The sequence below is a fragment of the Parasteatoda tepidariorum genome, chromosome 5, assembly GCF_982258835.1.
Source record: "Parasteatoda tepidariorum strain Cologne lab strain chromosome 5, Ptep-v5.0, whole genome shotgun sequence".
In the NCBI taxonomy this organism is placed as follows: domain Eukaryota; kingdom Metazoa; phylum Arthropoda; class Arachnida; order Araneae; family Theridiidae; genus Parasteatoda; species Parasteatoda tepidariorum.
The window spans coordinates 28918866-28942220 of record NC_141759.1 but is presented as its reverse complement, the minus strand read 5'-3'; the positions used below and the strand labels follow the sequence as shown (position 1 = coordinate 28942220).

At 28.4% G+C, this 23355-nt stretch overlaps 1 protein-coding gene across 1 annotated transcript in view; it reads left to right on the top strand.

The window, feature by feature from the left end:
• kuz (zinc-dependent metalloprotease kuz) overlaps window positions 1–23355 on the top strand; it is a 50437-nt gene that overhangs the window by 4865 nt on the left and 22217 nt on the right. The window contains exons 2-3 of the mRNA XM_043039550.3: window positions 20212–20350; window positions 21431–21552. Of these exons, the coding sequence (XP_042895484.1) occupies window positions 20212–20350; window positions 21431–21552 (261 nt within the window). The remainder of the gene's footprint in view (window positions 1–20211; window positions 20351–21430; window positions 21553–23355) is intronic.

Below are 23355 nucleotides of genomic sequence, written 5' to 3'. Positions count from 1 at the left end.
TACTTCCGTAGGCCAAAAAGCAGTTCGGCAATGTAAACTGGACATTTCAACAAAATTTTGTACCATCTCACGAGGCTAAAGAGTCTCAAGAGTGGTGCAAGGCACATTTTATGGTCATGATATCATCTGAATAATGGCCAACCTACTCACCAGATCTCAATTCCATTGATTACAGTGTATGATCAGTATTGGAGTCTAGGGCCTGCATTGAACCAAATAAAAGTTTGGACTGTCTGAAGCAATCTCCTTGGCAGGAATGAGATGGATTAAAGGTTGAAGACTTGCGGTTCATTGCTGAAAATTTCAATAAACATCTCTACATTGCTGCAAAAAGTGCCCTCTTTGAAACTAAATTTATTTGTTAGTAAAAGTTTACTCTTACTATTTGTTGTGTTTCATTAATTTATATTATAAGATGTATTAAAAATTGTTTGTCTAGATTTTTTTGCCTCACCCTGTATACCTGTGCAAATATGGTTGCAATAAAATGAAAAAAAAGAAGGAAAAAAGTGTTGATTAGTGTAAACAGTTATCTTTTTATTTATGTATTATCATTTAAGTCTTTTTTTTTTCTTTGATTAGATTGATAATTGACGTAAAAACTTTTTGAATCATGTTATATGGTGATTTATATAGTTTCTTCACAGTGTATGAATATTTTGTACAGTTAATATAATATTACACTGCTGATACCTTTCCACGCTTTTGGGGAAAATTTCTTTTAGTGGTAGTTAAATTTTTGTTTTAATGTATGATTCTATTGGTTGCAAAATTGATTTAAAGTTATTTTCCATGCCACTACTTGTAAATGATTCAAAAGTTCATATGAAACATAATTTTATTCCAGCTTCGTCATGGTGAGCCTTTTAAAATGTTGGCAAAATTACTAAAAATTCTGAAAGTTTTAGTGTTTAAGTAGTATACCACAAGGTTGGCTGGTTTAAACCAAATTGATGCATATGGTTTAAAAATAACCAAATGAAAAATACTAAATTTTCCCATAAAAATCTTCTTGTATCTCTAGTTTAATTGTTTATATTCCAGTTAAAGGTTTTTTATCTTGTTACTTTAATTGAATGTATGTGATATGTAATTTTAAAAAGTTTATGTATTGTTCTTCTAAAATCAAGATTTAAAAAAAAACCAATTCGAATTTTTTTGAAACCAATTCAGGTTTTATTTTGTTTTTTAAGATATTGCCTAGTTTAACACTTTTAGATTTAATTTTTAATTCAAAAAGAGAACAATTTTAATAAAAAGAAAACTTTTATATGAAAATCATAATTCAGTTATGAATTAAAATAAAAAAGTTTTAATTTTAATGTATTTAATTTTCATGCTGGTAATAATAAAAGACTCTTAAATTAATTCTTTCCTTGAGTAAAAATATAATCATAATATTGGGATCATCGAAATATTCTGTTTTTTTGTTTTACTTATTTATTTTTAAACATTCATAAGTTATAGCTTCATTTTTTAGTTATAAAGTAAGCATTTTGCAGGCCCACTAACTACAGAACTACTGTTTACTTAACAATTTTCTTAGTAGTTATAAGAATTACTCTTTGAACTATGTATTTATAGTTTTGATTTGAAAATTTCAGAATCAATGTATTGTAGATAAATATGAAGTCCCTTAAATCTTTTTCCCTTTAACAAAAGTCTCAAAATAAAATAATAAAGAATACAACAGTATTCTTTATTATTTTATTTTGATTATACTTATAAAACGCCCATTTGATCCCAGGTTATATTTGGTTTTATTAAGTTAGTTTTTTAAGAAAATCCACCAAGGGTTTGTGGGTGGGCCAAAAACCCTGACTGAAAAATAATTTTAAAATATTTAAAGTCGAGTCTTAATGTCTTTAAAAATTCTATAAATAATACAGAGCATCATCATTTCCATGTTCACAAATTGTTTTAAGTAAAAACAAACTCTAAACAAATGGCGTTAATCCTTAACAATCGTAAAAATGAACCCTTCGTAAAATATTTTTTCTTGAAAATAAACCCTTGTTATTTAAAAATAGGCAAGTCCCCCCCCCTCCCATTTTAAAAATGAATCTTTATTAAAGACTTATTAAAAATGGAGTCGATGACGTCATTAATCAGAGCTCTACGTATTTAGATTGAGAGGATTATGCTTTGCAAATAATATTAAATAAACATTTTTATATGATAAAAGCTTTTTTGATTAATTTACATTAGTATTTTAAACCTTTCTTTTTCGGGCAATCACTGTTTTACTTAAACGTGTTTAAAAAGGATCATAGCCAGGGTTGGGGTTTTGGACGTCCTAAACTGGTTTTACTGTCTTAAATTGACCTAAACTGTCTTAAAGGGTCCAAAAGCTTGAATGTTGGTAAAAAGGTAAAAATTCTTTACATATATTAATAAATATTTGATACTTTTTGTACAATTTGCCATGGGCGGATCGTGAATTTGTGGGGCCCTGGGCTGAAACTACTTTGGGGCCCTAATAGCCATTTTGTCAAAAAACTGTTTTCTATAGTGATGTAGATAAGTATATAGAAAAAAACAGGACATTAAAATAATTTTTTTCTTTTTTTTATTTATTTTTATTTGTCTATACAAGCAGCAACTGTTCAACATTATTGCAAAAGAAATTGACAGGTTATGTGTAGTTATGTTATATAAATTATAAAGCAACCTTTCTGCATTTTGGTGCTGCAAACTCCTTCATTTGTTCATCACATTGTAAGTCCTTCGTTAAATCACAATTTATGGAAAGAACTGATAAATGATTTAGTCGATGGTTCGACATTGTTGTCCTATATTTGTTTTCTATATATGACATCCTGGAGAAAGAGCGCTCAGCTTCACAGCTAGTGATTAGCAAAGTTAAAAAAATCTTTAAGATAGTGTAGAAATTTGGGAAAACATCAACAAATTTCTTTTTATAAATCAGCATAAAAATTTCACTGCTTAGACTGAAGTAAATAAGATTTTAACTGAATGCACTCATTCACTAAATGCTCGTCTACGTCATATGGATAATACTCAACAATATTACGTACACTTTCCAGATCTATGTTTTCCATATTTTTGTCTTGCAAATCCATTAAAAATTTGAATTTCTTGCTATACATCTCATAGACTTGGCTCCTTTTATTTAAATCAATAATCAGCTTATCCAACGCAACGTTTAGCGTGTCTCTTTCAAATTTTTCTGCGCCGTATACTGAGAATTTATCTGTAGACTTATCTGAAAATTTTGGAGTAATGCGTCTCTTGTTTATGTCATTGTAGTCTATTCCCACACTAGTACTGAATTTTTTAGCTTTCTCTTCGTATTCCTTTAGTTTCTGATCTGATTTTTGCCTTATGTTGCACATGAAGTCTTTTAATGATACAATTTACTTGTTGCCTTTAAAAATAACTTGTTGCCTTCACGTGTCAACCACACTAACATTAATTTCTTATGTTCATTAGAATTTTCATGATTTTCTGAACAAGTTCCTATGTATTTCCAATCAGAAAATCCAGTTGTGTATTGAGAAGGAATTTTAGAAAAAAGTTTGCAAGTCAAACAAAAAAAGGCACCAACCCTGGTTGAATAAAATAACCAAGATCTTTCCAGTGATTGACCATTTTTCATTTTCCTAATGAAATACCTATTTGAAAATGTTCTGTTTTGTTCTTTGTATTTCTTTATTGAAACTGAATATAGATTTTTCGGATCTTTATTTTGAAAGTCAGTCATTTCATGTGAGAGTATGTCATTAATAAAATCATTATTTAGCAATTCTGGCCACAAGCTCACGTCAACGTATTTCTCAAACTCAAACTTAAAATTCTCTAAATTTCTTTCCGCCTCGGTATTCCTTTTGCTTTCCTTTTGCTGAACACCAATATAGTTTTCAGTGGGATCAGAGGGTTTCTGGCAGTCAAGACAGTTATTAGTAAACTAAACAAGTTTGTCACTTTGACGACGAGAACAGAAGTACGAAAAAAAATTACGTCGGGCGTTAAGCGGCGCTGCGAGAAGTCGGTACACAAGCGACGGGTAATTCCCCGTTTCGTTCGATAGACGCGCACATGCATGGGTTGATTGATCTCAGGGTTGCCAATCTTATAATATACTTTTTTTTAATATTAGATATTTTTTTAATTCAAAATATCACTTATTGTTTCCAGTGGGGACTGGGGCCCTTTGTATCCACGGGGCCCTGGGCTGCAGCCCAAAAAGCCCTTAAGTAGATCCGCCCCTGCAATTTGCTTAAACTTATTAAAAGAAAATAAAAGAACAGGAAAAGATTTATAACTTTCGACTCTCCACAATTCATTGAACAACTAAAGTGAATACCTTATCCCTTAAATATGAATGTATATGCTTTTAATACTTATAAATTATATTTTAGCATAAGGATAAATAATGCAATATTAAAAATAATAATAAACTTTTTTAATGAAACAAAAAATTTTCTTCATTTTGTTTCTTGTTCAAAAATTAACATTTTATTTTTCACAATACTTTTTTTTTAAATTATGACATAATTTGAGTAAAAGGATTTTAGACAATTTAAAACGGATTAAACCGTGGATTAAATCGATTCTGTCCTAAACTTTACCAACTCTGATCGTAGCTAAAAGAACCCAATATAACGCTAATTTTAGTTTCACAAAATTATTAGATTTTTTTAAAAGCCTTTCATAGATAGTCTGATTGACCCTGAAATATAATTTTATCTTTTAGCTCTTTGTTTTCTAGAACATCCAAAAGTTTTTGTTTTAATTAAATTTTTACGAATCATTTTACTGATGTATTTTACTATTTTTTGAGCAATTTTTCTTGAAAAAAGACGTCTATGCTTATTGCCAAAATTTGTTTTTTTTTTTTTAATTATTTCTCAATCATAAATCTTGGGATGGTTCGATGATTTTAGTCACGGAAAAGTGAGTTTTGTTTCCCCATCTACGTTTCAATACTTTCAGTTTTCTATTCACAATTATTTTCATGGTATTTTTTAATTATTCAAAACAATTTAAAAGTTACTAATGTAAATACGTTAGATTATCGGAATTATATTTGTTTTAAAATAAATTTAAAAAAAAAAATAATTTAAATTTTTTGTTCACTCATATTCAAGAATTTATCAATAGTTGATTTTGTAAAATAAAGAAATTTCAATGACGAATCACTGACTGTCATGCCAAAGTCACTTTTTAACATAGTTTTTCCTGTCAAAAACCCAAAATTATGGTGTAAGCATAATTTAACTATTATAAATATAAAGTATTTATAAATAAATATATATTCCCTATATAAATATATCATAATACGTCATAATGCAATTACGTCATACTGTATTTTAAATATATATTCAATTATATTCTTGAATTATTTACAGATTAAACTTTTTTTTTTTTTGACAGTTGTCAAAAACCTAAATTTTGGTGTAGAAAATATTAAATAATAAAAATAAAAAGAATTTCTAAAATTAAAATTTATGCACTCCGCTAATATTTTTAATTTTTGAAAATAAAAATTCAGAAACATCTTTAAAAAAAAGCAATTATCTTATCTTATAATTTTTTAGTTTTGTAGGAATCAGACCAATTTGTGAAATTATTCTTTCTATTGATACTGAGCAGTTTTTGCCGGAACAGCGGTTCTTATTTTTTGGGGGGAGGGGGTGGCTATGGAACCCTTAATAATCAACCTTCTTTCGGTGGAACCCCTGATTTTTTAAATAAAGTTTATTAAGGTAATTACGAACATTATAATCTATAAAAGAAATAATGCTTAATTAATTTTCTCAATTAGTACTGATGGCATCATGGTAATTGATGCGGTTTTTAATGTGTTCGAAATATAATATATGTACTACTGTACTGTGATAATAGGTTTTTCACTATCCACCGGAACGAATGAGTACCGGAGAAAATAGCTTGATTACAGCTTTCATGATATGGCCTCGAGCAACAACATCATGTCAAATGATGCTGATTGTGGCTTACCTTTTTTTTTTTTTTTTTTTTTTTTTTTTTAATGAACTTTTAAAAAAATCATGCTTAATATTCTATGTGTTATGCTTAATCTAATAACGTAAAGCCATCGGCTAAGGCAATAAATAAAAGAAAGAAAACCAGGGGTCTGTCCAGACATTTTGTGAAAGGCTTGTTTTTGTAAAATTTTGAAAAAATTACTCACAATTTGTGAATATAAAATAAACAAGTCACATTCTTCCAACCAGGGTCCTGCTTTTGTGAATTTGTGAAAATAGGGTTCTGTTATTGCAAAACACTTTTTCAAGGAGTTTTTAAATTGTAAAGACATACAAGATTATGCTCAGCACTGTAAAATTATAATTAAAAAAAATTTAATTATAAAAACTAAACAGCAATTGCAACTACTAAATTAGAGGTCCAACAAATATTTGGTATATTTAGCCTATACTGCTGCAGCAGAATATTCATTTCGGACGAATTAAGGAAGAAGCGTCTGCCGAAGACAAAACTTAGTTCGTTTACATCTGTCTTTCTCCCCCCCTCCTTCCCGGGAAGTGTTTATTCTATTAACAAAACAATAATGAAGATAAACAAATTTTTGAAGGGTCCGATTAAAAGATAAATTATTTTGTGAAGGGTTCGTTTTTATGAAAAGATATTTTGTGAAGGGTCCGTTAAAGCAGTGTTCCCCAACCCCCGGTCGGCGGACCGGCACCCGTCCGTGGATCAAATGCATACCTGCCAACTTTTACGCATTTGGCGTAAAATTTTATTTTTATATTTAAAGTGGTAGTAAATATATACTATATTTTCTTTTATAAACTAAATTTTTAAAGGATTTTCATCACCACTATTCCTAAAAGAATTAAGCATGTATATTAATATGCGTTACCATCATGAGAGGCAGCTTAAGCTATTTCAAATACAACGTATTTTTTTGCTTAAAATTGAAATTTTTATTCCATTTTAATACCACTGGGAAAAATCATAATGGAAGGGATTAAAAGTTGGCAGGTATGCAAATGGTACCGGGCCGCACATTTCATCGTAACTGAATTTAAATTCCTAGGTTTATACTCCAAATTAAAAATATCTGTACTCCATTAAAATTTTATTTATTTTTAAAAAAAAGGCCCCTGAAGGTTTTTAACTTAAAAACGGATCCTTCACAAAATGATTTTTCTTTTAATCGGACCCTTCACAAATTTGTTTATCTTCATTATTATTTTGTTAATCGAATAAACCCTTTCCAGGGAAGATGGATGTAAGCGAATTAAGTTTTGTCTTCGGTAGACGATTCTTCCATTATTCGTCCGAAATTAATATTCTGCGTTCAGCAGTATAGGCTAAATATCAAATATTTGTATGTTGCATCTCTAATTTAGAAGCAGCAATTGTTGTTTATTTTTAAAAATTTAATTTTTTTAATTATAATTTTACAGTATTGAGCATAATCTTGTATGTCTTTACAATTTAAAAACTCCTTGAAAAAGTTTTTTTTTTTGCAATAACGGACCCTATTTGCACAAATTCATAAAAGCGGACCCTGGTTGAAAGAATGTGAGTAATTTTTTCACAATTTCACGAAAAACGGACCTTTCACAAAATGTCTGGACAGGCCCCTGGTTCTTGTAAGTTAAATTGTTAAATCACTTAATATTTAATTTTTGGTTTAACTGTATTTTATTTTAAAGGCATGTTTAAATACAATTAAATTAAAATTAATAAATCAAAATAATCTGAAATATAAAAAATCAACGTCCCCTCCCCAGCGGGCCGCGGTAAAACTATCAAACGTTGATTGGTCCGCGGTGATAAAAAGGTTGGGGAACACTGCGTTAACGGACCCAAATTTCTTCTAAACAGACCCCTGGAAACGTTTTGTCTTTTTACTTGTGTGGATACGTGTCTTTCAGTTTTGTGCATAATTTCGTATGTTTGATTAGAGCTGTGAAGTCTTGTCTGAAATGATCGAATCCGATTCCGAACTATACTCAATTAAAATTTCCACCGAATTCCATGAAAGCATTGATTGTTGCGATATCTTTTTTATCATCTTTTTTGCCATGTAATTTGGTTGATGCCATGAGTTTAACTGATAATTTGATTGCTATTTTAATGTTATAATACTTATTAAAAAAAAAAACTCACTATTTATCTACTCTGTTAATAATAGAGTAGATAAGTAGATTTGTATACGCATCTTTCTCTAATTATATGCACTTACGTCTGACCTCATCGAGTTTTTATTGTCATTGCTGAAATTACAATGATTAGATAATATTTGGGGCAAAAAAATGAAACGCGATTTTTAAATTCAGAATTCGCAGACTTGACTAAGATGAATGAGTATGAAATAAAATCGGCGGTTTTCGAATAGCAATAGTAGCATCAAATAAACCACCGACTTTTCATCAGCTTTCTTTAAAGAGCTTATAAGAAATTCTTGCACAACATTTTAAGATAAAATTTATAAAATAAACATATAATACCTGGAAAATTAACTGAAATTGTATCAACAATATTCGTATAAGCTACGCTCAATATTTTATTTCTTATTTTTTTCGTGCAAAGACATAGAAAAGTTTTTTTCTTCTTAATTTTAAAACTATTTTATTTTTATTTATAGTCTTTCGATGCTTTTTGAAATCGACGAAATTGGATAAGTATAATTCTGAAATAGGCTTCCGTATTCTTTGGACTGATGTAATCCAATTGCGCAATAAAGTGTATTCTTGAATGATTTATAACTTTAGTTCTCTTAAAACTAGAGAACAACATGTTCCCCCCCCCCCTTTTTTTTAATATTTTATTTTAACTCTGATGGATAAAGTTTTAGGAATCATAAATTCTAAAGTCACAAAGTTTTTTTTCAAACCCAGTATTTGTTCAAGTGTATGAGATCTTTGTTACTCATACGAATAACTTGAATGTCAGGTAATTCCTGTACGTCACCTTCAAACAATTTTTTTTTTTTTTTTTTTTTTTTTTTTTTTTTTTGTTCGTGAGAGAATCATTTGGAAAATATTTTAAATTAATTATGCTGTTAATCTTATAGTTGCAATTACTAAATGCTACATTAATTAATACATTATATTACAATTATAATAATGTATTAATTAATACATAAATTCATTATTGACTTAATGATGCTTCCATGGGTCTTAAGTTGTTTTTTGTTTTATATTTCTTATTTTTGTTTTGACAATATGGAGCAGGGGTTCCAAATTTTTTTCGACTACGGAACTTTAATTAATCATTCAACCTTCTTTCGGTGGAGCCCCGACATTATAAATAATTGTGCACATGTTAAGCAATGAAAGACTTTATTTTAGAAACATTTAATAAGAGGAATGGAATTTTTAATAATAATCTTAAATTAAGTTTTCATTCGCAGTCCTGTAGCTGTGTCTAGTTTTAAAAAAAATATGTAATTTTCGGTACCCTTCTAAGTGACAACACCCTATTGTTCCGTGGAACACCTTTTAGGAATCCTGGTATGGAACAATAATAAACCCCATTGTTTCGGTTTCATTCTGAGAATTTAGTATAATATAAGTCATGATTAGATTACATTTTTGAACGTCCTTTTTTTATATATATGTCACCGACAAAGTATGAAACACCGGCATTGTATAGGATGCCGGATGTTTTTAGACAAAGTATGAAATGTGAGAAGTATTACATACTTTCCCTAGGCACTGTATAAAATGCCTAGGAATTCTATAGAATGCCAAATGCTATTTAAGCAAAGTATGAAATAAACGTCCTGATGAGGTTATTATGTAAATGATGTGCATGTAACTGTGAATGAGCGAAATCGGTGGTTGTTGACTTTCACCGGTGAATGTTGACAATCACAAAGTTGCTTTGGTGAATAAATATTTATTGCATCCGATTTGATATTAATTTATTCGTGGATATAATTCTTAAAGTGCCATTGCCCGGTATACCCTACACTGATATTTTTTTAAGGTTCAGTGCCACTGCCCGGTATATCCTGCACTGATATTTTTTTAAGGTTCAGTGCCATTGCCCGGTATATGTTTGCCCGATACTCCAAACGCTAATGTTTCTTCTAATCTATCGTCAGTAAGTAGTAAAATATCAAATAAATGTAATTATATCCACGAATAAATTAATATCAAATCGGATGACGTTTTGAATTTGTCATTTTTGAATGACATTTTGACGAATCGGAGATGTATTTTATAATTTACCGGATTCTCATTTTAGCATTCTATAGAATGCCTAGACAATGTGGGAAATATAATTCATTTCATACTTTGCCGGCTAATTTTAGCATTCTATACAATACCTAGGCATTCTATACAGTGCCGGATTTCATACTTTGCCGATAACATATACATTACACGGTAGATTTACCTTCCAAAACTGTATCAAGATAGCCCAAGCCTATATTTTTGAAAATGATAAAAGCACTTATTACTCCGAATATAATTACCGTACACTTATGACGTTTAAAAAATGTATTTATCTACATTTTTATTGATGTTTAATTTTAAATATTTGTTTAATGCCAATAAAAATCTTACGATTAATTATAATTTTAAGCAATATTAATAATTTATAAACTCAAAATACCTGTGAAACTTGGTTCTTCGTGGTCATAAATTTTGAATAATTATAGCGAATGTAGTTATTTCTTTGTTTTTAATGTTTCAAAGGTGTAATCCCCTTTTAAAAATTATAGTTACCCCCTCCTAACTTAAATTTTACGTAACTAATATAATGTGAACATCATGTTCACTTGAAACTTCATTACATTATCTTGTTGTTTGTGCAGTTTTAGACCGAAAAACTTAAAAGCAACTGGTTTTACATATTTTAATTGTTTTTTTATTAAATATATTTTATTATTACATAAATTTTGCTAAATATATTTTGTTTTGAATCCTTTTTTAATAATAGTTTAATCGACTGGTATTAATTTTGTAGTAATATGGTGTTAATTTTCTATTGTAATTATGTTGTTCAAATGAAACTCTTAACTTGATCTACGTATGAGTTTTCGGTAGTTGGTAGAATAATTTTGAATATCTTTTTTTAGTAGATTTTGCGATTGTGTCAAAAACCTTAACCATTCCTTTCTGTTATTATTTAAAAGCGAAATCTGTAAAGAAAAAAAAAATCATCTTCTAATTTAACATTAAACAATTCTTTAGTCTCACTTTTCATCTTTGTTGGAGTGATGAATATGCGAAGTTAGATTTCCCTTTCATCCTTTTTTTTCCTTTTTTTTTCTCTCCTTTTTCTCTCCTTTTAATATCCTGCCTGAAAATTAATTTCTTTCGAAAATGTAGTGCTTTCAAACCACCTTGGAATGTCTTGAAGATCTGCCTTTTCAATTATATGATAGCTTCCAACGCACAAAATGCTAAGTTCACCGACCTTGTAAACTGGGTTTCCATGAAATGGAATTATCTTATTTGGGTTTTTCGTTCGAAGGCTGAGCTATGGGGCAATAGATCTTTTCGTCTTGCGAAGGACATTGTCTGTTCATATTTGGAAGTAAATTCTCCTGAAAATTTTTAATGATTTTTCATTTAAGAGATTTTAGTATCAAAGAAATCATTTTCTATTTCAACTATCAATTTGCAGATTTGTTATTATTTCTTGAATGACTATGAAAAAAATGGCTAAATGAATAATTTTTATTGCCAATGTAGTAATATTATTGATCATATTTATGAAAAATAATTTCAAATGAAAGAGCGGATCGAGGACCTTTAATTTCTAATTCATTTACGCGCAGTATGTTCAATGTGTGTTAGCTTATAAAGATAAGCAGAAATTTTTTTAAAATAATCGAGAGTTGCTTATTGTTCTTTAAAATGAGTTTAGGATAAACTAATTATTTTTATTAAACTTCGTATAAATATTCAATCAATAAGTTCGTTAAAAAATAGATAAAGTCGAAAATTTTTTCCGGTACTAGTTCATTATCTATCAAAACCTTAACTACAATCTAAATAAAGTTAAGGCTTATTTTATTTTTATCAATAATTAATTACGAAGAATCTTTTTTGAAAAAAAATAAAAGAATTATTGTAGAAATTTTATTTGACTGTTTAAATCAAATCAGATATGTTTTTCTGAAAGAGAAGCGTTTTCCTCTCATTTTCAATTCAGCGTCAGTTGTTTATTCTGGTTCTTATAGGTGCAAACGGCAGTGGCAAGTCAAGTTATCAGGAATTAATTATTAAAAAAATAATTAATAAAAATGAATGTATTTAACTTTATTTTGAAAATTTTTTGTCGTTTAAATTAAAGTAAGATACTGTTATTTAATAAATAAATTCCTAAATAAATTATTATATCCGTTGTTATCAATTAATTTATTTGAAAAAGATGCGATTATGTTATATTTTTTGTTGTCTTGAACTAATAAAATTTGCATGTAACCATTTAAAACAAAAAAAATTCTGGTGTGAAGAAGGTTTTTTTAATTAAGTTTTCCCCACTAATTACTAGTTTTTTTTTAATCAATAAAATGCGTTATGAAATAATCATTATTGATTAATGTTTGATTCATTTTAAGAACTTGCAACCATGTAATATTTTGTGTAATTCTTACCCAATAAAATTTGAATTTGACCAGAATCAAATCAAATCAGATTATTATTTTTTGGGAGGAAATTTAACAACAACATAAACTGGTGGATTTTTAATTATTTTTTTCTTTTAAAGATGCGAATGTAAATATTCTATAGCTAATCATCTGTTCAGCCTCATAAATAGTTCTTTCCAATATTAAATATGTCAGTAAAAGTGTTAAATACTGTCCTGCCTCATTAAAACAATTTTGTTCTTTTGCCACTGAGGTGTGAGTAAAACATTCTTCTATTATAATCAATATTTCATTCCCACTTAAAACAAAACAAGTTCAGCGAAATTGTTTCTTTTTCTCGATATTATCACGTCATGTCAGATGAATCACCACCATGGCAAGTCTGTTTTAAGATGTAAGGGTATATAGATATCCGTTTATATGTTACCAACTGGGATGCAATTCAGTCGTTGGCCTCGCTCTTTACCTGAAACTTGGTGAAAGTTGGGAGGGGCATAAATGTTTTATATCTTTTTACTTGCGGAAGTTTCGATTGTTCCATTCATTGATTCGCGTGGCCATTTTAGATTTTTCATCTCCTCTTTGCTTTCAGAACTCTAAATGGTTGGAATATGTCGTTTTTCCCCGAAGAAGTAAATTGTTTTCACCTGGATTTTTATCAGGGCGAAAACATCTTTCATAACTGTGTGTTTCCGTAAAATTTTGATGTCTATATAGATGGGTTTTAAAGCTGCTTCATAATTTTTTTTTTATTACCAAGTATTAGCTTTTAAAATTTTACATCATGAACGAAGTATTGCTGTTAAATTATTTATTCAAAAGTTTTAATTATTATAATTTCGTTACATATTAAATTATATAAATATATTATAATACGAATTTACTTTATATGTCTGCATAATTGTTTGTTGTACGACTTTAACAATCATATTTTCTATATGAAATAGAAAATATAAAATGTGCCTCCAAATTTTATTCGATTTTTATGTGAGATTCCAATAATGTAGAAAACTATTAAAAATAAAATTTAAATTTTTTTTTTCATAACCATTAAATTACCATGCATTTTAAGAATTATATTAAATCATGAATTCTAGACCGTGTTCTAGAGTTTAACAATCAAATCAAAATATAGAATTTATTTTCGAAATAAATATTATACATGTTTCATTTTTAAGGATAATTATTTCTTAATGCAATATTTGAGTGCAATTTGAACGTTGTGTAGAGTTATGAGCCTAGAATTTACCTGTAAATTTTGAATTACAGGACGAATTTCCTCAATTATTTGTATTTCAAATGCCTATTCCTTTCTAATTTTTGATTAGTATCAGTTATAACTTCGAAATTTCTTTTTTCTCTCTCCTATTTCCTTGAAGTGCGGATATTTTTTTTTTTTTTTTTTGAAATATTGGTATTAAACCTACGATTTTATTTACTAAAGATTTTTAACTAAATTGTAAAAATCTAATACGTTTGTAGGGAAATTTTGTAGTCTTATTTTTCCTTTTGTGATATTTCCTTAATGAACATTTTCTAAATACTCATAGCAAGGAAAAACTTTTTTTTATGTTATTGTAGAAGGAATTTGAAACTAAGTTACTGCTCTCAAATGTAGCTGTGAATGTTTCTGTTTATCTCAGTTCGTTTACTTTGTATTTAAAATAGAAGCAAATGCAATCTGGTGGGTACTGATTATTTCTTTCTTTCTAAAACTGTCAGGTGTATTATCGTCATTCATTAGATTAGGAATGAAGCAAATTAGCTGACGTTGCTTTACATAAAATTCTGGAGATTTATTATCATATTAACGTCAATCAAAACTATTATTTTTAAAAGTGAAAAACAAATGAAAAGTGCACACGCAAATGACATAAAATGAACACTATTCTGTTTAAACAAAGGAAATCCGACCTCTAGGATTGACGGATGTTTAGAAAGATAAAAACATTAGAAGAAAATTCATCCTAAATTTTCTGTGGACAATTCACTTCCGTAACTGATACGTCGTATTTTTGGAATGAGTCAACACTTTCGTTGTACAACATTAATTGAAATTATAATCAGTTCGCAATTATCAAGTTAAAAATTATCTACTATTGCTTTATTACATCTATTATAATCTCTGATATTATTGGATAATTAATAAATAAAAACTTTCGTTATCTTGCTTTACTATTTTTCCCTCCTCTAACTTCGAAATTGTGCAAAACTTTTTCAACTAGCTAGAGCACTCAAACTTTCACTGTTGTTTAGTTCTGATCTAAGAGGGAGGCAGTACAAATTTGACTGGTTTTCTATTTACTACTAGCAGAATTTATTGCAAAAGGGAATTTTTTATTAATAGAAATTTCGTTCACTTTCTGATTAGATAGTGTTTATACATTTCTGTTGGAGCTTTGTGCTATATGACAATGCAAGTTTAAATTAGTTTCCTGAAAATTATAAGCAAATTTTATCGCCAAACGCAATTTATCGTTAATCAAAATTTCGATTTTTTTCTAATTAGCTAGAATGCTCAAATTTCAAACAAGAGTTTTTGTTTCTAATGTCTCTTGCCAATGCCAGCAAGCATGCTTGGTGAAACCAAGCGAATTTTAAGGCAGAGGGTAAGTTTCTTGTTTTGCAGTGGTGCCATCTATGAAGAATAGGACTTCAGCCACACACACATCACAGCCCACTCATAGGACAGACCCATTCCCACATCCATTCATTCATCAGATCATAATTTTGACTCGAACCAGAGAACGATCAATATCCAATTCAGTATCCCCAGAAGTATGATTTCTTATGGGAACATGGAGGACTTTGTGACCCGACAGATTCAACGTCCACCAGTAATCATTTACTGCACCGGAACTCTTCGGGCGTGGGGATTGAACTCGCGACCTTTTAGACATGGGCCGTAATTTTCAGTTAGTAGCCTGTGCTGGGTAGACTCTAATATTCTGGTAGCCACTTTTATCCAGGAGTTTCTTATTCTTCTGGATTCGGTTCAAAATTACAACGCAACGGAGTTGAACGTTAGCAGTCAGAAACCCAGAATTGGGTCGACTGTGCAACGACGGTTATAAAATAACAGGGTGCGTAGCGTTTTTAAAAAGTGCTTAAAGGAGCTTATTTTCGATTTTCGTTTTTTAAAAGCCCTTAAAGGTGCTTCTTTCATTGGGTGTTATTAAAAAGTGCTTAATTTTCCCTTTTTTAAAATGAGATTTTTCCTTTACCATGTTGATTTTCGCTACGATTTATGCAAAAAGACAGCTCACATTGTTCTATTCAACGTTTTCACAATTAATTCAACCCTAATCTATTTCGGCGTATTGTCAGTCCGTAGTGTATGAAAACGCCATTCGTTTTACTTAATTCAAAATTTCATAATTTTTGACAATTATCAAAAACAATGCCAAAAACTTTCCAACCCTGCCTAATTATGATATTTTTTAAAAGTGCTTAAAAATATTTTTTGAGTTCTGAAGAGGTGCTTATTTTTTGTTGAATAATTTGGCCACGCACCCTGAATAAAATAATCTTGAAATGAGCCGTGGTGGCTTGGGGGATAGAGTGTTCAGTTTCCAGTGAGGCTAAGCGGGTTGATTCATATTCGAATAATGGGTTGGAGTCCCCTTGTCAGGCTAACTGTGGGAGGTTTTCGTGGTTTTCCTCTCCATGTAACGCAAATCCGGGTTAATTCCATCTGAAAGTCCTAAAGGAGGCAAATATCTCACAATATTTAATTCAGGAGTTCCTTTATCTTTTGTATTGGGTTCAAAATTACAAGAATAAGGAGTTGAACTTTTGTAGCCGTAAACTGAAAATTTGGTAAACTGAAAATTAGTTCAAGGACTGTTATAAAATAAAATATAAGTTACAATTGTTTTCTTATCTTCCTATTATCACCAATGGAACATTCGACCACTTTCCGTCAATAACAAACACAACACTTGTATAATTGAATTTATGAAATAAAATAAAAACAGCAAAAACTACTTTTTTCAAGTGAACTAATAAGAAAAGCATGGGGCGCATCTCCTTTGTAATAAGTTTCTTACACCACCATTCATTACCCCTCTTTTTTCAAAAGTAATGCGCAGTTTTTAGTTTTAGTTGTAACAAGATTACAATTTAAAATTTTTATTTCATTTCATTATTATTACCGCGTTTTTCTATTATTTTAATTATATTTGCTTTGTGTGTATGAGGATGGAATCTTAAAATCAAAATGTCAACTTTCGACTAACTAGAGCACTCAGTTGGATGGAATCTTGAAGTTGCATTGCCTAATGACAGTCAAAATTTATATTTTATTATAAGCTACTTTCTGACTAGCAGTACGCAAATTTCATATGGAGTTTTTGCCTGATGCCAATAAATACAAGCATAAGCTTACATTTCATAAAAATTTATCTCCATTTTATGCAATTAGAAATTTCAATCACTCTCCGACTTTAATTAACAGATACTAAAGTGATAAGAAGAAAATAATGAAAATAGGAGATAAATGCAAAATAGGAAACCGACTAAAAGGAAAATAATTTTATTTCTATTACACCACTAAAATTTCCCCTCGCCTATAGAAAATTAATTCGCCCAACAATTTTTTTTTTTTTTTTTTTTTTTTTTTTGAAAAAATATAATTTACCCAAAATAAACTTAAAAAAATTTATTTTAACTTCTTTATAAAATAAAATATTTTTTTCATAATGTTAATTGAATTTTTGTTGTTGTTGAAATTTTGGCTTTTTTTTTTAGATTTTGTCTTTATGTTTAAAGAATGTTGCATTGAGAGTCAATGAACTTTTGTTCATATCTGTCGGAAAAATGAAAATAATTTCCATTAATACCGCTATTATGAGCGCAGCCGCGTTTAAAAAACATTGCTTTTAAAGCAGGTGTTTAGGTTGTACAGAAAAATGCGTGCTACAAATATTGTTTGAATTATAATATCTGAAACAATTAATAGCTCTTTTTAAATCTTTTTTTTTTTTTTTTTTTTTCAATTTGATTTTTCAAACGAAAAATTATTTTTTATTTTGTTATCTATTTTATTAAGTTTGTTAGGAAAATTTAAGGCTATGAACATATATATTTTTAATTTTTAAAAGCTGGCTTGTTATTATATTAGTTTAAGGACAAAAATGAATTAGTTTAGGCCTAAGGTAAAGCGTCAAGAAATTAATATTGTATATAAATTATTTTATATTATTAAATATACGACTTTTTTAAAATCTGATTCTACAGGAAATTTGATCTATTTCATTAACATTTTGTATTTTTCTACATAAAAATTAAACGTGAGCATGCAATTTAACAATTCAAAAATTTCTTGACTGTTATTAAAAAAAGTAATGAAAAATTATTAAAGTATATGTTTCTCAGATTGAGATATTGCTTATTTAAATCCTAGCACGTGAAGATTCAATCATTAAATCAAAAGTTAAGTTATTCAGCAGTGTGTTCCGTTTTTCCCCCAGTATACAGTGCTAGGAAAGAAAAAAAAAACGAATTACTACCTTAATTAACAATCTCGCATACTGGGAACTCAATATAGCCTCAAATATGCTGATTGGTTAGTGCAGATGATATTTTATATTATGAAATATGACACAAAGACATGCTTTTTATAAATAAACATTCTATTTTTTCTATGGTATACTTTTACTGCCCCCAAAATAAAAGGGCTAGCTGCTTTGCTATCTGAAAAATATGATCCCAAAAGTTTGAACAGGAGAGCGGTCGAAAGTTTGGACTCCTTATCCTTAGTGTTAATTTTACTCTTTGCATATTTCTCCATACCTTAAGAATTTATTGAGTAGATTGAAAAATTTTAGCATCGGATTATAAAATTTGTTTATCTAAAGATAATTTCAGGATAAAAAAATTTTTTATGAATTATTATTTTTGTTATTTTATGTTGATAATGACCAAAGAAAAATAAATATTTGTTAATTAAGGAACCATACTATGCAATTTTCTGACCAATAGGAATTTCCTGACAGCATTGAAAAATTATTATAATTCAAAATTCAATAGCCTGTTCATGCTACGTAAATAATTTATTTCCTAAAAAACTGAAATCTTTCATAATAAAAGTAAATTGATTTAATTATAATTTAAATCACTCTGCAGTCCGTCTAGATATTTAAAAAAAAAGGAAATTTTTATATCAAAAGTTGAGCACTTAACTTAATTTTTCCATTCTGATTGAGATTCATGCTCACAAAACAAGTTGAATGTATTTCAATTTATAATATATATAGAGAGAGAGTTAATTTATCTTCCATTGTTTGGAAGTCTTAATTTAAATGAAAATAATTTACAATTATTTGGCATTATATAATTAAAATTTGCAAATATTTTGCTTTTGAAGTAAAACTTATTGATCTAGTATAGTAATTTTTTTTTTTTGGGGGGGGGGGGGACATGCCTTAAAAAAATGGGTCTTTTCAAATGGGCTCACCCAAAAAGAAATCTAGAAGGGTTTTTTTTTTTTCAAGCTAGGCCCAGTTTGGCAAACCTTGAGGTGAAGATACTTTATTAATTTAATCTGTTGTTGCACGATGGCTCAGGGAATGGACGTTTGCCTTCTAATGAGGCAAACCAGGTTCGAATCCCTATTGATACAAATTCCGCATCCCGCTTGCACCAATCACAGTGCTGACGTGAAACATCCTCAGTGGTAGACGGACCATGGGTTAGAGTCCCCTTGCCGTGAAACTAACCGTGGGAGTCTTTCTTCTCCATGTAATGCAAATTCAGGTTAGTACCATCATAAAGCCCTCCATAAAAGCAAATTTCTCCCAATACTTGATCCAGGAGTTCCTCTGTCTTCTGGAATGGATTCAAAATTACAAGACTACGAAGTTGAACATTAGTAGTCGTAAACCCATAAAATGGGGTCGGCTGTTCAACGATGGTTCTAAAATATAAAATAAAATCTGTTGTTTCAGGCAGAAGTACCTTATTAATTTCAAGTGTTTTTGTTATTGCACACCTAGTTTAAAAATAATTTTGAGTGACCTTGTAAGTTCTTAAAACAATCTTGAAGCCAATGCACATTTGTGTTTCATGTAACACATTTTTATATAGTAATTCATTATCTCAAGTGGAATATTAAAAAACAAAAATATAATAATAATAATAAAAATTTGGCCATAGTTATATTTAAATTTGGACATTATCTCTATATAATTTCTAAATTGAACTTTTTGCAGCTATTCATTTTCTGTTACTAGAAAAATAATCAGAAGTACTGATAAAAAAATTTAAAAAAACTATAGTTATTTAATAAAATTATAATTTTATTTAACTACATTTTGTAATAAGAAATTTCAGAGTTTTGTGATCTATGCTATATTGATTTTTACTTTTTATATTTTCATATTTTCTTGATATTTTTTATTGAAGTTTCTAACAATGTGACTTAATTGTGGTAGGCTATGTTTGCTTTAATTTTTTGTTGTACAGTATAGTTTTTTGTACTCCAAAAAATTCATATGTAAATATGAATCGGTCTTTTCATATTTTCAAATAGTATTCATAAATATCACTCAAGTATTTATTGTGTATATAAGTTTTTATTACATAAATGCTTTTTTATTATTGAATTTTTATTTTAGCACTTAATTCTTTGTTTTTATTTTTTTCAGCTCAAAAATTAAATGAATATATACAGTATTATGAACCTTTAACTTATAATATAAAGAAAGTTCATGATCATCACCTTCGTGCCAAGAGATCAGTGGGATCAAAATCATATGTTCATCTAAATTTTCATGCACATAAAAGGTAATTATTTTCCTATTTTATTTCTTTTAATAAAATAGAAATTTAGACTAAAAGAGTAAAATTTGTTATTTGATCAAGTTTTTTCCCATCTTATACATCTCAACCTTTGAGCCCATGGTGTCAGTATTATATTTTCTCCAGTGTTCTCTGTGGCTTCTAACAAAAACCTTAACTATTTGAATAATCTGCAAAATAAAACATTTGCCTAATGGAACTGTTAGTCAAATAAATTCACCCACTTACTCATCTGTATACAATTAACAGCTTTAGAAACTACGAAAACAATTATACTTTAGAATTATCAAATTGTCAAGAAAGAAAAAGATAATAAACTTTTTATAACCCAACTGTTCAAAACGTGTTAACTCTACTTGGTGAATTCAATAAATTAAAATAAAATATTTCTGGAAAAAAAAATCTGATTATAAGAATAATCAACAACATAAGTTTTTTTTTTTTTTTTTTTTTAAATATTTGTTTGTTTTTCTTAAACACACACATTTCAAATGCCTTCTTGAAATTGTACAATGCTTTAATGGGACCATTCACCCTAAATATTTTTGTTTTAATTAACCCACAATCAGCCAACCCCTGTTCTCCAGCAGTTATAGTAGCAGTGAAAGAATTTGTATCCTAACTTAAAAAATTGTGTGAAATTCAAATACATTAGCACAGGGAAAGAAAATAAAAGATTCCTACTGAATAAACAGATAAAAAGTAAAATAATAGAAAAATTTAAAAAAATATAATTAAAAAAACTGATAATATTAAATGATGTATTGGTCACAGAAAGCAATGATTTTAACATAGAAATGAATAGGAAAAAAATCGACTGAGTGATTTCGATTATAATAAGCATTTTATGACATGAAACGATATCACATTAGGTGGAGACTACTGTATATATTATGTTTATGTTTAAATTGTAATAGAATAAACACACCTTTTCTTTATTGAGATCCATTAATATTTTATATTATATATTACCGAGCCATAAGTATCATTATATTGATTTCATTTAATTCATTGTTAAATAGTTTATTTTATTATTAATTTCTTGCTTTGTGAATTTTCTTGCAGACATTTTAATATTCGTCTAAAGCGAGACACTTCAGTTTTTTCAAAAAATCTCATTGTTGAGACACCTGATGGTGAAGATAAGAATTTTGATACCTCTCACATTTATGAAGGTCATCTAATAGGTAAGTCAGTTTTTTTCTCTTTCTTTTACTAGTTTATTTTTACATTTTCTTAAATAGATATTTTTTGTCTCAATTTTCACTAAGAACTTATTTTTATTTCCCTGAGAATCTTCTATAAATAAACAATGTTTAAAAAATAAAAATCAAAACTATTTCTGCTTTAAATTAAAAATAAAAAGAAGCAACTTTCCACCATTTTTTAAAACATGTAAATTTTTTGCCATCTATAATTAAAAATATTGTTAAGCTATTTCACTACTAAAGAATCAATCTTTGAAAAGAAAGGAAAGAAATGATACTGCTCATGTGAAATACTTTGAACAGTGGTGTCCTTTGACCTTCTTATCTGGAACACTAAAGTTATGAGACCCCTCAAACTGAAATGATGCATTAAATGCTCTCAATTCCTCTTACCCACTAAAAATTCCTTTCTCTCAATTTGATTCCTGTATTTAACACAGCTGGGTTAAAAAAAATCGAGTCATCGATCAAGTTTAGTCAAGCATAAATTATTCAGACACTTGACAGATGATTGATTGTAAATAAAACATTCTTCATATGACCTAAATTTTGTTCCTTTTACTTTCTATGAATATTTGTATTTTCATAGAAAGTTTAGTAAATTTATAGTTTAGCAAAATTAAGAGTGTGATTAATCTTGAACTTTAGTGTGAGTTTATTGTATATAATGAATTGGTGGTTTTAACAATTTTATTTTTGAATATATCATCATATACAGGGGTCTGTCCAGGCCGAATTTACTACCGTTTAGCGGTACCTTCACAAATTCAATTTTAGGTGAAACGGTAGTTTCACAAATTCAACTTAAGGAAAAACGGTAGTTTCACAAAATACTTTTTCTTAAAATTTTATTTTTGTATCCCTTAAGAAACAATAAATCTATATTTTTACCATGTTTTTGTATTGATTTTGTAATATAATTTTTAATTTTTCGCAAATTATGTCTAAATTTTCACAAAATAGGTACCTTTCAGAAAAACCTAGACAGACCCCTGATATAATTACGTCACAGGATTATATAAGGTGTATATAATAAAGCTGAAAAGTTCAAATTATTCATTTTAATTTCTGGTATTATTCATATACAGGGTATCTGCACACCTGGAAAGTCATGAATTTCCGTATTGAACAAAATCTGTCATAAAATGTCATGATTTAAACTTTTTTTTTTTTTTTAAAAAAATCATGAAAAGTCGTGGGTTTAGGTCACCGAAAAATCTAATTTTTAAAATGGAATTTAACTCCCTCTCCCCAATTTTACGGTGTTCCGAATATCCGAATTTGTTACAAAATCAACACTCAAAGTCATATTTTATTAAAATATAAAAAGTTTTTATCATGTTCTTTAAAAACTATGGTGTTCTTTCAAAAAAATGAAGGAAAAAATGTAATTTCTAGAATGAAGTATCTTTTAAATTTCTGTGACTTCAGAATTATTATTTTTTTTATCTTTTTTATTTTATCAATTTGAAATTCTAGCTGAAGCAAGCCAGTCATTGGCAATTTTTTTTTTACTCTGAAATGAGAACAGAAAAATCAGGAGTATTTCTTTCCTTTCTGATGAACAGGAAAAGTATATTTAGAATGTAATTCTGCAGAAGAAGAAAACAAATTATTTACTCAGCTATTTTATTGCTTCAACTCTTTCTTTACTCTGTTTTTTTTTTTTTTAAATTTAAAATCTATAAATATGAAGATGTAGAGTGTAACAATTTTGGTTATACCTATCATTTTAATTAATATTATTATAATGCTTTTTAAATTTATTATTCTGTTTTTGTC